Source organism: Lacerta agilis, chromosome 10 (assembly GCF_009819535.1).
Source record: "Lacerta agilis isolate rLacAgi1 chromosome 10, rLacAgi1.pri, whole genome shotgun sequence".
Classification (NCBI taxonomy): Eukaryota; Metazoa; Chordata; class Lepidosauria; order Squamata; family Lacertidae; genus Lacerta; species Lacerta agilis.
The window spans coordinates 14,998,099-15,013,399 of NC_046321.1; the positions used below are offsets into that span (position 1 = coordinate 14,998,099).

General features: G+C 44.0%; 1 protein-coding gene across 3 annotated transcripts; it reads left to right on the top strand.

The window, feature by feature from the left end:
• The first annotated feature begins 8,488 nt into the window (after window positions 1-8,488).
• Window positions 8,489-15,238, top strand: LOC117053737 (perilipin-3-like). 3 transcript variants are annotated; one of them, XM_033161805.1, is made up of 8 exons: window positions 8,489-8,580; window positions 9,820-9,913; window positions 10,101-10,296; window positions 10,951-11,033; window positions 11,347-11,611; window positions 12,663-12,859; window positions 14,425-14,553; window positions 14,633-15,238. In XM_033161805.1, the coding sequence occupies exons 2-8, from the start codon at window positions 9,845-9,847 to the stop codon at window positions 14,978-14,980; spliced, it is 1,287 nt and encodes a 428-aa protein (XP_033017696.1). In that variant the 5' UTR covers window positions 8,489-8,580; window positions 9,820-9,844; the 3' UTR covers window positions 14,981-15,238. The 3 variants fall into 3 exon arrangements, with proteins under 3 accessions (XP_033017696.1, XP_033017697.1, XP_033017695.1); XM_033161806.1 differs by lacking the exon at window positions 8,489-8,580 and adding an exon at window positions 8,845-8,917; XM_033161804.1 differs by lacking the exon at window positions 8,489-8,580 and adding an exon at window positions 8,980-9,106.
• The last annotated feature ends 63 nt before the right edge of the window (window positions 15,239-15,301 follow it).

Genomic DNA, 15,301 nt, shown 5'->3' on the forward strand with positions numbered 1-15,301 from the left:
TCCCGTTAAATGGTTCTTTAACGTTAAGGTTCCCGTTAAAGGAGTCTCAGGGGGAGGCGTTGACCAAACGCCCAGGGTCGTCACTGCCCTCCCCTTCCAGCGGCAGCGAACATAGGGGGGTGGGCTATCTGCTTGAACATATGTTCTCCAGACTAGCCCACTTCCCAATCATGCTGGACAACCCTGAAGTTACCCAGAACCCCAGCTGGGGGGCTGGGAAGGATAAATGCCCAATGCCTGAGCCAAGGTCTTCCTACATCTGAAATATTAATAAAGTTGTGGCCAATTTAATCCCATACAATGTTGTAATGAGTTGTTAATTCCCTCAGGGGCTACCCCGGGGTTCGGGGGGACTTCGCCTGGCCGCGCAATAAAATGCATCAGCACAGTTGTTCAAAAACTTAGACCTCTCCCGAAGGTATATCACTCTCAGAACATATTCAAATGCAGAAATAGCTGCCGTCCTGGGAGGGACCAGACCAATATGCTTGCTTGATCTGCAATTGCAAAACCGTTGCTAACTAAACCAGTCTGCCCAGAGAGCTTAGTTATGAGGAGGCATACAAATGCCATTAAATAAATAAAATCAAAATCGGTTAGCTATTATGTCTGCATCGGACCCTCTATGCACTGAGGCAGAATGTCACTGAATGCCTGTTTCTGGGGAGCAAAAAAAACAAAAAGACAAAAAAAACAGTCATGGGATATAATGACCAAAAAGTATAAAGAACTCAGCCGTGACAATCCCTGAAACGAGATAGAGATACTATAAAGATATAAACCCAAACTAAACTAAACTCAAAACCAAAAATCAAAAAACGGGGTGAGTGCCCCTAAATAGCTATATAACGAATTAAACCTAAATATACACAAATAGTAAACTAAACTGAAAACCCTAACAAGATGCTGGCTCTTTACTCGTTTCACTGGATGTAGTCTGTTTCCTCAGAGGGAAATTAAATTCTAGAGACTAAAGGAAGCTGAGAAAAGCTTTCAAAACTGCAAAAAAGTAAAGGACTGGAGAGCAGTAGGGGGAATTTCTCCTAAACTGTTTAATATAAATTAAACTCAGGTTAGCTAACCTAAACGGTGTAAATAACCAACAAAACTCATTAATCTGAAAAAATGAAGCCACACGGGCTCCTATTGCCACACACCCAATAACTTTGAAAAAAGAGAATTTGTGCTGGAGCTGCTATGGGCATCCAATAAGCACAACGAATTTTCTGCTGAAAATGCATTTTTTTTTTAAATATAAACACAGAGTTGGGAGTGCAGCACTGGACTCAGGGTGGTGCAGGCAGTTCCTCCGCAAAGTGGGCACTAAATTGAGAATATCCATTCAGGGGATGCCAAATTTTCGCCTCACACAGGGCGCCATATTACAAAAGATTACCAAATTCTGCCCCTGTTGGAGTGAGCCTGGTAGGTCGTCTAGTCGAACGCTTCTCAATGCAGGAACTACAGAGCTAGAGCATCTCCAAGAGATGACTGTTGAGCTTCTTGGGAAACTTCCAGCAACTACCACTCCAGGCAGATGGTTCCACTGTCAAACTCCCTTACTGTCAAGAAATTTCTATTAGTGTTCAACCAAAATCTGCCCCCAAGACCATTATATATCTAGTCTGGCTCTCTGAGGCAGCAAATAACAAGTCTGCCCTCTTACCCATGACAGACTTTCAGGTATTTGACAAGTACTAGCCAGTGTTACGCTCTTTCTGTAGTCTTGATTTGTTTTCTCCAGGCTAAACCCACAAAGTTTCTCCAACCTTTCCTCATCAGACTTGTTTTCCACACCACTGACCATCTTTGTATTACCCTCCTCTTCATCTTTCTTAAAGTGTGGCACCCATAATTGGACACAGAAGGCCTTAGGTTTGCAACAGGGCAAACGTAAAATGGAACTGTTAATTCCCATGACTTGTAAATGATGGTTTCATTAGAACAGCCTATAATCACATTAATTCAGCTGTATCACACCCTTGTCTCATGTTCAGCTTGTGATCGGCTAGATTTCCAAGATGCTTCTCTCATGTACTGCGGCCAAGTTCTGGATCTTCCATCTTATAACCATGCATTAAAGGCAAATTATGACATCTGCCTCTCGCAAATTTCGTTATGTTAGTTTTGGCTCTTGTTTCCCATTCTATCAATGTCGTTTCGAATTTTATCACTGACTTCTCAGGGCAGTTGAAGTTTCCCATTGCTGCTGATTCTCACTTCCCTGAAACATCTACAATTTGTTTTGAAAATGCATCATCCACATAGAAGTTAAGACTAGAAATGGCTACTAATCATGATTGTTTTACTACTTCCCCGTATCAATAGGACTCAATCAATAGGAATATCAGCTGCTGGGGGACACAAGTGTTGCTCTCATCTTCTTGTGGGCTTCCCATAAGCATCTGCTTTGCTACTATGGCAACAGGATATTGGACTAGATAGGCTTTTGGTCTGATCCAGGAAGGTTCTTGTTCTTTTCTTGAGTTAACAGGGCCAGCTGGCATATAAGATGCCTTTATACTTCTTGGCAGACGGTTCCCACCACTGTCTCTTCTTGTGGCCGAGTCATCTGGAATGGACCCAGAAGAATGGTGGGGAGGCACTAGCTGGGGAATCCCCCACGGGACAAAAGGCTCAGAGCCTGGGGATTGGTGGTGGGATGGCAATGAGTGGTCAGAGGGGGGAGCCTGGGAGGAGGAGGTGTTTGGAAGCTGAAGAGGTAACAGGGTTTAGTGAGCAGGGAGATTCTGTGGCAGAGAGAAGTCCAGAAGGATAGCTTCTGCGTCCTCCTGCTCTTCACCAGCAAATAATAGTTATCACACCAGAGAAGAATAGCTTAATATTCAGACCTCAGCTATCCAACTTCACCTCAGCTTTCTCCGGTGTTTGCCTCACACAACTGTCAGCAACCAACTTCCCATATTGATTATTGTTTTTTTTAACCTCCACTCTTGGTTACCTGCCTTTTCTCCCCCGAAGGGAGTTTCCAGACCAATCAAAATAAATTTACCTGATCTATAGATATTAAACACAATCTTTCTCTCTCTCTTTCCCTGCTTTCAGAACCTGCTATGAAGCAACTGCTCAACAGGCTCAAAACATTAGTAGCAACTGCCAAGGTCTCAAAACCTTGAGAGTCACACTCTGGCTTCATCAAAACGAGGTCACAGGAAAAGCTTCCAAAGGACGAAAGATAAATAGGGAGTCATATACGCAACATTTCTCTACATAATTATCAGTTCATGTAACCTTGTCACCAGCCAACAAAAGCTTTTCTGCTTCATTAAGAGCCTTTGAGTCTAAGCTGTCTAAAAAGCAAAGAAGGGTCTTTATGGCAGTAAAAGTTGCAAGGAGCTAAAGAAATTCTTGCTCTGTTTTTCCTTTTCAATTGTCACTCAAAATCGTCACTCAAAAATTCTGAGCGTGCTCAGTCCTGGGTGTTATTTGGTGTGGGTTATTCAAATACCTCAAACACTTCAATCTGCAGAACTGGCTCTGTAAGAAGTGCCACATAATATACATTCTGCATTTGTAAGAAATCATTTTTTTTTTTAGTGTGGTAGCACTCAAAATTTGGAACTCCCTGCCTATTGAAAACAGACAAGTGCTTTCACTGTACATGTACTGTTTTTGGTGTCTGCTGAAAACATTTTCGTTTAGGGAAGCCTACCCAGACATATAGAATGTCAACATGTGCTTTAACCTGGGTTTTAGCTTAGTGTTTTATTTATTTATTTTTTGATGTTTTAAATAATTGTTTTATTCTTTTTGTAAACTGCTTTGAGGTTTGATCAAGCGGTAGATAAATCTTGTGAAATAAATCATAAACATGCAGTTCTGCAAACCGTGGGGTCCCCCCAAGCATGCTGATATTTCCCTTTTTTTCCTCAGTGGCCCATTTTGGGCAACAGGCCTGTTATCACCCTCCAGTTGAGTTTGCTGTTAGAAGGAATGATACATAGCCAGATATGCATTGCTTCATTCATGGATGGATAGATAGATAGATAGATCAGTGTTTTTCAACCTTTTTTGGGCAAAGGCACACTTGTTTCATGAAAAAAATCACGAGGCACACCACCATTAGAAAATGTTAAAAAAATTAACTTTGTGCCTATATTGACTATATATAAAGTAATTCTCTTGAATAGGAATCAAATAAACACAAAGAAAGTATTTTATAATTACTTTTCAGTTTTTCCCATGGCACACCAGGCAACATGTCGCGGCACACTAGTGTGCCGCGGAACAGTGGTTGAAAAACACTGAGATAGATAGATAGATAGATAGATAGATAGATAGATAGATAGATATGAAACCAAGCACCATTGATTAAAATATGGTAGGATGGCTAACAAACTAGGTAAATTGGTTTGGGGGACATTAATTTAGCAATTGTTACTGCACTCCCATTATAGCTATGATCATACTATAGACATGGCTGCAGGCTGAAAAAGGAGTGGATTGTCTAAGGCCATGGATAAGTCTTGATGGATTTCTAACCCCGCTAAGGACACCAATCAAAGCCCAAGGAAACCATTCACGATATGCCTTTGAATCAGAAAAGGGCAGTGGTACCAAGCCTGTTTGCTTTCCATTAGCCTCTGTTTACCAAGCAGGGAGGTCACATCCCCCAGTGCTTTGACAGTATCTTGAAAGGCCTTATTGTAAATGTATACAGCAAGGAGTGAGAGTTACATTGCTGTGGAAACTATAACTCAATTAAGTTTCCTTTCTATCAGCGTTCCAGCTGATAAGTGCTTCCCTCCTAGATGCAAGACCCATCCAGCCAGTTCACCACAGAGCCTACCAGGGCCGGCACATCCATGAGGCAGACTGAGGCGAGTAGAATCCAAAGAGTGATTCTCAGTACACTTAACAAACTAGAGTCCCCAGGATTCTTGCGGTGGGGGGGCCTGTTCATGTGCTTTAGATATGCTGTAACTGTATTGTGTTAGCCACAAGAGATGGTGAGCCCTGAGCACTAAGCTTCTACAATTATTTTCAGTACAGTTTGGATCACTTTTGGATTCAATTTTTAATTTAAGATCGGACCTCACCCTCCACCATCAAAATACTTCCTTGATCTCTATCAGAATGCCTTTCTGTCACTACATGTTACACACACACACACACACACACACACACAAAGAGAGTATTGTTGCATCTTGGCAACTAACAGATATATTGCCAGCTTTAATGCACTAGAAGCCGCTTCATCAAGCATGTGAAGTCTTATCCCCAACTGTGTATCACTTGGCCAATAGGCACACACACTTGGGTATTGGATGGAGGGGGGACCTACCTTTGTACATAGTAGGACCAAATGGCCATGGGACAGTTTGTGACAGTTCTATGCACAGCTCCAATGAATACAAGATAAGCACCATGGTGCCCATTCATTCATAGTGAAATTAATCGGTGATAACCATCTTCCCCTTGCTGAATAACTTGAACCTGCCAAATCTACTCAGCTAAGAAAATGAGGACAAAGTAATACCGGCATCCAGATTTATTTATTCATTTATTTATTTTTAAATCCAGGTTAACGTTCAGCCCAAGTATCCAATGTTTTGTTGTTTTCTTTATCTACGAGGAGGCAAAAGACAAAAAAATGGGCTTAATCTCAAGTGACTCTGTGCACGTGACTTGCATTAAAGTTGATTGCTTTTAGGGAATCTGGAAGTAGACGTTACTAGCTCAAAACGCAGCTAGGCCGTTCCTTTTCTCGGTTTGGATTGCAGCTGGTTTAGGGGGAAACTCATCAAAATGTAGTATTTCGTAAGAAACGACAGGATAGGTATGGATGGTGTCTACCATAATGTGCTGCTCCCCAAATTAGAAGTGAGAGTGCACTAGATGATGCAGAGTAAATGGGAGGACATACACAGTCTGTGATGTGATGTGAACACCCATGATTGATTGGCTGAGCTACATAATAAGAATATTTATGTATTTGCTTGTATACTAATTATTAGTTACAGTAATCATCCCTCCTTTCCTCAAAGAAGCTCAAAAGGGTGTACATGGTTCTCCCGCTTTTCTTCCTCACAACCTCCCTGTGAGGTAGATTTTTCTAGTCCTAACTCTGCGAGAGGAGGGGAGAATTAAGGGCAGATCCTGTAGCTGGTTCCTTAGCCCTTGCTTGCTTCGATTCATAACTACCCCCCCCCCCTTTTAAAGTTGCTTACATGGCTACAATGGGGCAGCAAAACTGAGGTTGAGCTGTGTATGTTTATTTAAAAAAAAAATGTAATCCCAAACCGCAAATGCTCTGAGCCTCAGACTAAACACAGACTGCTAGAGACAAGTATCAAAAATGGAGAGAGAAAGAGCCTTTCAATTCTCACCTATTTTAGAAGTATTCTGCTTGACTTGATGTCTCTGCTTCAGCAAGAAGTTAGGCCAGCCTCGTGTACAGCCAAAAGCAGTACAGTAAGGAGCTCTTTATTTAACAGCTGTCCTTGCTTGCCCTCAGCTTTCTGGAAGCTTACCCTTCGCAATTGAAATTTTCCACTCTGCACCGAGAGGGTGTGCTGTCCACTTCTAGGGAGGAATTATTCAGTGTGCAAAGATGATGTATAAAAGGGATGAGCAATGCATAACAATTATTATTATTGCTTCTTGCTGGGATCCCCCATCAAATAAGGGTGGAAGCTATGCTAATTGGGGGAGTTCAGAATGCTAACAGCAGAGGGTTCTGCAAAGAGTTAAAATATTGTTAACCTCTATCTCTGCGCTAGGCGAGATCCCAGGGTTTGTGTTTCCTGTGGGAAAATAAGGCACAGTGGGATCTGAGGTGCCTTTAGTATATACGGTTTATTTACACGTATATACAACCTGAAGCCTAGAGGGAGAGGAATTCAGAGCATCGCCTCCCAAGTGGTGCTCTGCCCTGCTGGACGACATGGATAATTTCAGCCACAAAAGTTGGTGAGTGGGAAGCATCCACAAAGCAGTGGTTTTGAACAAGCACTGGTCACGTTGTGACTGCTTGGTGGCAGCTTGGTAGCTCTTGTCACAAGGAGAATTGGTCATGTATGGTCTCTGAGCATGTGAAAATATGAGCATTCCTGTGGCCCTAGCAGTTTCTCAGCAGTATGGAAGTTGGCTTATCATGTGGCTGAAAGTACCATATGAGACACAGTTACAGGTGGGTAGCCGTGTTGGTCTGCCATAGTCGAAACAAAATAGAAAATTCTTTCCAGTAGCACACGAAAGCTCATACCAAGAACAAACTCAGTTGGTCTCTAAGGTGCTACTGGAAAGAATTTTCTATTTTGTTTCGCATATGAGACACAGTTCACTGTCTACCGTGTGGCATTGGAAGCCACAGAGTTGTAAGTCAACTATAGACAGAAAATATGAAAAGAAAAGAAAATACAAAACATATTGCATACAAACCTGCCAAATAGAACAACAGAATGTAGTGTGGCAATATGAACATCTTCCATCCAGACAAGGTGTGCAAGTACTCTCACACTGTGATCCTAAGCATGTTTACTCAGAAGTAAGCCCTACTGAAGTCAGTGAAGTTTACTTCATAGTAAGTGTGCTTTGATTTCCAGCCCCGAATTCCACACTTTCAAATCCCCTGGCTTTGAAAATGAGAAGAGGGCTCTCACTCTAGGGCAGGGGTGGGGAGGATGTGGCCCTCCAGATGTTGTTTGACTCCAGCAGCCATCATCCCTAACCATTGGCCATGCTGGCTGGGCCTGATGGGAGTTGGAGTCCCTCAGCACCTGGAAGACCACAGCTTCCCCATATCCTGCTATAGCAGGACATTTTGAATGCAGGCTGATGGAATGGAGTGTGTTTTGTTGCCTTCGTGAGATCAGAAGGATTGGGTGGCATATTTTCTTCTGGCAAGGTGCTTATTTCTTTAACTAAAGCACGGCAGGCGGGAATTCATCAGGTAAAGCTAATATTTCATTTTCATGCTCAGATGTTTTATTCATTGAAGTGCTGTTTGTCCTGAAGCTGTCAAAAGCAGGGGAGTCCTGTACAAAATATATAAAAAGGTAATCCTGGTTATTAAAGCTTTATTCCCAATTTACATAATTTCTGTTTTGAAAAGGCATATCACTCCCTTTCCATCTAAGAAGGTGGTTGTGATCATAAACTGGGCCAAATATATTCTGTGATTTTCGGTGATCCCTCAGGATAGGTTAGGAAAGCAATAACACAAACTAGGAACAGCAGGGACTAGCACCATAATAACCCTGTTAATTTGTTTTTATTATACCGTATTATGAAATGTCTTAATAAAATCTTATTTGAAAAAGAAAGAGAGAGAGTGAGAGAATTAAATCTGAGTAAGAGCTTTGCTACTAATAGAGAAGTGGCAAAACAGAGCACAGGTGAGAAGCAATGTCATTCTCACCCTCTATCAGGGTTCATTATTTGACATATTCCACCTGTCTTCTATTCCTAACTGATTGGGAAAAGAAAGCTACTATTTTCATTGGTTCTCTGAAGATCATTCTTGACCTTACCCTGACTCCAGGACATCGTCACAGTTATTTAAAAGGGGAAATGTATGGGTGACTAGCATGTTCTTCTGGTGGTTTTCCCCTACAGGTAAGAGGGTTAGTAAAAAGGGTTTGGGATTGTGATAGCTGTGCATAGTGCATTGTTTTGAAAGTGTGTCCCATTTTCTTTCTATCTGTGAAGGTGTTTGTTGCCAGGCTCTGTATGGCTGTTGACCTTTTTGGCTTATTTCTGTGGGAAGGGAAGGAAATATAAGTACCAGTAAGCTGAGAGCAGCAGCTTCCGCTTTCAGATAACCATATCTGTATATTGCTCTACAGATGCAAAGCAAGAGAGCCAGGCCTTCTTTCTGACTGCTGTATAGTGGCAGTCTTTTGCAATGAGAACTTAAACAGAAATGTAGGAAATGACAAATATGTCTTAATAAGTAAGTGGTAATGTTGCAGCACTTCCTTGTGCTAATGTGGTCCTTTATTCAAAAATAGATCTTGCTGAATTAATTGGAGCTTGGTGATAACATCTTAGTATGGTCACTTAGCACTACAGTCTGCCTGGCATGCACAAGATCCCAAGTTTGAACCTCAGAAGTTCCAGGCAGGAAGAGCAAAGACACCTGGTCAGTGTACCACAGGGCCTCCTGTTGCAGCACCTGTGTGGATCAGTGTGCCTGTTCCTGCAAGGCACACATGAAATATGTCAGTAAAAATCCCCTCAAAGATCTACAGTGGAAAGTTGGTTGTTGTTTCTTAGTAGTTCCTCTTTGCAATGGGTCAGTCTCTTTGACATCAAATAGGTTCTCTTAAATATGCCCGCTTTTCATTGGGTGCTAGAACTGGCTGATTCAGATCATTTCGTGATCCTGTCTCTCCTGCTGTTTTAGATGCAGCAGCCATTTTGTGTTATGCCACACCTTTGCAGCAGCCATTTTGTTTTATGCCCCCATAGTAGCCATTTTGTGACTGGGGACCATGGCACGTTCTCAAAGTTCCAGGTGTGCCCAATGGCCCAAAAAGGTTGGTGACCCCAGGTGTAGACACTATTAAGTGAGATGGACCAGTGTTCCAAGTTGCAATGACCTATTCCCATTTGGGGAATAGTCCTCTCCACTTAAGAGAGAACCGGGGTGTCATCTTTTTCAGCATTGTAGTGATGGGTTTAGTGAGCTGCTAGCTGCAAACTTTTCTGTTTTAGGAGTTTCACTTGGGTTCTTAAAGAGAGCCAAAACAGGACAGCCTTCCTAAGTCAAATGAGAGTGACTTGTCTTGTTCAGTACTTGTTAGGCCAATGCAACTCTTCTGTGGCGAATTAACTGTCGACCTCCTTTTTCAGCTCTTGCTAGTTGCAGTGCCAAGTTATGTCTTCCAACAGTCAAGGAAATGTGTCTTCCCATGAGGAGGTGCAGGAGGCATCTGCACAGGAGGAGGTGAGTTCGGAAAATGGGCTGTGAACAAGTCTACGCCATGAACAGCCTCCAAAATGCATTATTACAGGTTGTATTGTGCAAAGTGTTTTAAATGACGAGTGTAGGCTAGTCCTGGCTCAGATTGGCTTTGCAGGGCTACACAGGTTGTATGTACCACACTCTAACGAAATATTTCCTCCCTGTGTAGAATGTCTTGAGAAGGGTAGCCAGCATGCCATTGGTTAGCTCTGCCTATGACATGGCTGCGAATGCCTACAACTCTACCAAGGGCAGCCACCCCTATGTGAAGTCTTTCTGTGATGCTGCTGAGAAGGGGATGAAGACCCTGAAAGAAGTGGCGGTCAGCACTGCTCAGCCTATCCTGACTAAACTTGAACCCCAGAGTAAGTGAAGGGCAGACTTCTAAGCAAGCTTGTCCCCAACAGTGTAGGCGAAACACCAGGGACAAAAATACCTATTGGTGCAATGTCCATGGAGTAACTTCCTGCTTATTAAGTTGAGGTGGTTTGCATGTTCAGATTATATCGTGAGATGGTTGCATGCATGGGTGTCCACGGGAATTTTTCCATGGGAAAAGTAAATGCTTTAAAATAAAGTGAAATTGAGAACTGGTCTACCATTTCTAGCAACTGAGTAGTGGTGAAATTCAGGTAGTCTGTGTCCTTGATACAATCCTTCTGTGCTACTGGACTGGTAACTCTGTCACTGTGGGGCATGTATGAATGTGTAGCATCACGAAGAGCTCTTAGCTGTGCTTGAAAACTGGTGACATTGCCCTGGTTTCTGTGCCCACCTTCTCTACTTATCCCAGTTGCATTCATGGCAGCTCTCCCCATCCCTGGGGTGAGGCTTTCAAATTGCCCTTACAAATCCAGAAAGGTACTAGAATAATAAGGCCAGCCTCTTAAAGCTGCAACCTTCTAAAAACTGCAAGAGGTGTGTTTGTAGATGGGAAAGCTAAAGCTTGTGAAAATGAAGACTTGGTTTCGCATTGGCGTAGTAGAAAGCAATAAGATAACAATCTTCTGTCTTTGTAGTTGCAGCAGCAAATGAGTATGCTTCCCGGGGCTTGGATGCCCTGGAGGAGAAGCTGCCAATTCTTCAGATGTCAGCTGATAAGGTAAGCTGTGGAGCCAAACTCCAGGGAGGCAGAGATCAGGGGCATCAACTGACCACCCAGAGTGCCAGATAATGTCAGGCCTGTTTGCCATGGCCCTTATTGGCACCTGGGCATCCTCTCTTCTTATTTCAAGAACATTTTCTAGTCAAGTAACATGTCAGCCCAACTGTGCACATGATTACATGTGCTTGCTCTTATTATTTTCACTTTCAATAAATATTATCCTTCTATGTACAAGATAATGGCATGGTTCTGTTACATTGCCGGCCAGCGTTTGTATGGAAACAACGTGTGGTTTCTTGCTGCCTAGCAGGTTGCTTCTGACACCAAGGAGATGGTGTCGTCCAAAGTGGCAAGCGCTAAGGACGCCATTGGCGTCAAGCTGTCTGGAGTTGTAGGCATGACGAAAGAAGCTGTGCATGATGGCATGGAAGCGACCAAGTCTGCTATTGGCCAGAGTCTGACCACCGTTATGGAATCCAGAATGGGCCAGATAGCTGTCAGTGGTGCTGAGGCAATGCTTGGCAGATCTGAAGACCTGATAGATGAATATCTCCCCATAACAGATGAAGAACTGAGTATGTAACTTAAAAATCAACGACCTCTTTCCTAAAACTTTTTAAAGTCAAGGAGAAACAGAGTTCAATGCCAGATATGTAAATATATTGCCAGAGGTTTTAAAAAGCCATTCCAAACAGAAATGTTTTCATTACCTGCCTAAAATGCTAGAGAAGGAACTAGTCTTTCCTCCTTTGGGGGGTGGGTTACCACAGATCAGGCCCTGTTTCATGTTCCCATCAAACAAACTACCTTAGTTGGTAGGGCATCCAGCAAGGCCTCTGAAGATCTCAACCTGCAGGCAGGTATATACAGAAGGAAACAGTCTTTCAGTGGGTCAGTGTGCCTGGCTGTTCGCCATAAGGTTGGTGGTTCGAACCCACCCAGGGACAACCGTAGGCAGGATTGTTGCATTGCAGGGGGTTGGACTAGATGACCCTTGGGGGAGGATCCCTTCCAACTCTACAATTTTTGGATTCTACGAACTGGTTGGAAATCTGTTTCAGTGTGTAATTGTAATGGGCTGGAATCCCCTTGACTCTTTCAAGCAGCAGGGCACTGGTGCAACGCCTGGTGTTTGGGGCGAGGGAAGGCGAACAGCAGGGTTGCTTTTCAGTCTCTCCCCATCTGACTTCCGTTTGGACAGGAAACCTCAAATGTAAAAGCCCGCAAGACATTGTGGAGTTAACGGTATCTGGGGAGTACTGTGTTGTTCATATCCTCATCATTGGGACCCACATTGTACTCCCCTCCCCTCCCCCAAATCTACAGCTGCATGCCTTGCACTGAACAATAGAAACTGTTATGAAAGGTGTAGCTTTCCACTAGGCACCGGAATACGGTATTGTATGCTGGAGTGATTGGAAAGCACACTTTGTGCACCAGTCCTTGCCTTCTGGTGTGAACTTAGCAAGCAATACACCAGGCCTGCCAAAAGGCCCCAGATTCCCTGCCATGTTGCCCCTTCAGATGGGCAGTGCAACTTTCCTTCGCTACACATGATTCTACTAAAGGAGCGTAATGCACCAAGGCTGCCCCCTGCTGAATCCACTGTGGTCCTGTCTTCCTTAGCTGAGATTACAGCAGCTGCAAAGGACGGCAATGTGGTTCCTGTGCAGCAGCGCGAGCAGCAGGAATATCTGGTGCGTTTGGGCTCCCTTTCAAGCAGACTCCGCCAAAGGGCCTACTTGCACGCGGTGGCGAAGATCAGACGAGCCAGGCAAAGGATCCACGAGTCTCTCTCCCAGCTTCAGCAGATAATTCACATGGTATGAGCTTGGTCTCTCCTTTTTTGTATCCCCCTTTTAAGGCTACCCTGTGCCACTGCAAATCACCCTTTTAATTATAGAAAAGCACCTGAGCAATCAAATATTTTAAAGCCGCAACAGAGTCCACGTTTTCTTTAAATGGAATGGAATTTGACCATGATCTGACTCCCAAGGGGAACCTTGCTTAGTTTATGGTATTGGGGGGGGGACATTTGGCCCTCTAGGCGTTGCTGAACTACAACTCCTGTCATGGCTATTGGCCATGACTTGGTGGGGCTGATGGGAATTGTAGTTCAGCAAGCATCTGGGAAGCTAGAGGTTTTCCACACCTGCACTATATGAACTTTGAAGCTTATATGCAAGGAATGCATAGTCCAGGTTATGTGATACTGGACCCTTTCAGAGTTTCCCAAATGCAAATTTGTGGCAAGCACTTATATGGGGCTTAAGGTGTGGGTGTGGGGAACCTGTGGCCCCTCCAGTGGTTTCTTGGACTCCCATCATTCCCGACTAGGCTAAGCTCATAATTCATGGGTTCCCCATCCCTGAGCTGAGGAATGCTCCATTAGCTTTGTGTACGTACACACACATATCTCTTTAGAAATCTTAAAGGGCCCTTGAACATATGAAGCTTACAGTGATGTTTCCATCTGATGCCTTTCGATATTCTTCTGACTTGGATAACTTATCCAGAAAAGATGGGTGACAAATCGCAAGGCAGAACAAGGATGGGAAACCTCTGGCCCTCCAGATGTTCAGCTCTCTTCAGCCCCAGCCAGCATGGCCCAATAGTCAAGGACAAGTTGAGATGTGCTCCAGCGCAACCTGGAGAGCCACAGTTTCCCCATCCATCATAGAGTGAGTTCCATAGATGGTACCGCTTCAACCTTGTCCCAACACATTTGGGTAAACCTATCCTGGGGAAAGTAGACTTGTTACATAATCTACTAGCACATGGGTAGGCAAACTAAGGCCCAGGGGCCAGATCCGGCCCAGTCGCCTTCTAAATCCAGCCCGCGGACAGTCTGGGAATCGGCATATTTTTACATGAGTGGAATGTGTGCTTTTATTTAAAATGCATCTCTGGGTTGTTTGTGGGGCATAGGAATTCGTTCATTTCCCCCCCTCAAAATATAGTCCGCCGTCCGCCCCCACAAGGTCTGAGGGACAATGGACTGGCCCCCTGCTGAAAAAGCTTGCTGACCCCTGGTCTAGCATATTGTCACCAGCATAGTAGGAACCAATATCCCCAAATTTCAGCCACTTGCCATTTGTTTTTGTAAGCAAAAAGGGGGGGGGCAAAAAACCACAAATCTCATGAGCTCTATTTTTCCTATTTGGGCTTGGAGAAAAAAAACAAAAAACCCAATAGTAATATAATTGGCTTTTTAAATGTGGCATGTAGCTTTTTGAATCAGAAGCCCAAGGAAGCCATTCCTGACACCACACACACGGACTTGTCCGGGGGGTGGTCGGACACACTTTACTGAGCTTATTTGAATTTGGCCATGTTGACGACTTAGTTCCTGTTGAAAGTTAAACCAGTGTGTCTCGTTCCCCTCCAGATTGAATACATGAAGCAAGGTGTGGGGCAGACCTTTCATGAGGGTGAAAAGAAGCTTAGCCAGATGTTGATCGACTGGAACAAGGCAAACCCAGAAGCAAAGGATAACAAAGATTTGGCGCAGCTAGAGGTATGTCTTTGCAATGGTGCTTTTGCCTGTCCCTGTTAGGAACTACGGGTTGTCAGTAATGGCTTGCTTGTCTCGACAGGTAGAAAGCCAAACCCTGACAATGTTTCAGTACCTGATCCATCATCTGCAGACCGTTAGCCAAACCCTGGTGTCCAGCATCCAAGGATTCCCTTCTAGCCTGGAGGATAAGGTGCAGAAAGTCGGCCAAAGCACTGGAGAACTTTATGCCACCGCTTCCATGGTCAGGTCCTTCCAGGACTTCCCCAGCACTCTCCTGGCCCAAAGCCGCCAGACAGTGCAGAAAGCGCAAGAATACATGGATGAGCTGCTGGAATATGTCACTCACAACACCCCTCTCTCCTGGCTGGTGGGGCCTTTTGTGCTCTCTGGCAAGCTGCCTGCTGAAGTTTCAGAACCAGCAAATTAAGGCAAAGACCTCTTGCAACAACCTTGCTATTCACTCTTTTTGCTCTAGGTGTCAGCACTGTATTTCGATAACTTCGTGGCAGGTGAGCCCTGTACAGTGTAGAAGATGAGCATCTTTGTGCTGGCTGAACCTCAGAATTGTAAATATCCAAAACAGTAACTTTATTGAATATTTCAAAATGTTGTAGAGCAAAGCTGCTAATAATGAAGTGGTGGTAATTAAATAATGGTCAAAACTGGTATGGTTGGGAATCCTGTTGTCGCTGCCCCAAAGGAACAACACATGACTTGTAGTTGTCAGATCCTGTGAATCGTCTTGCTT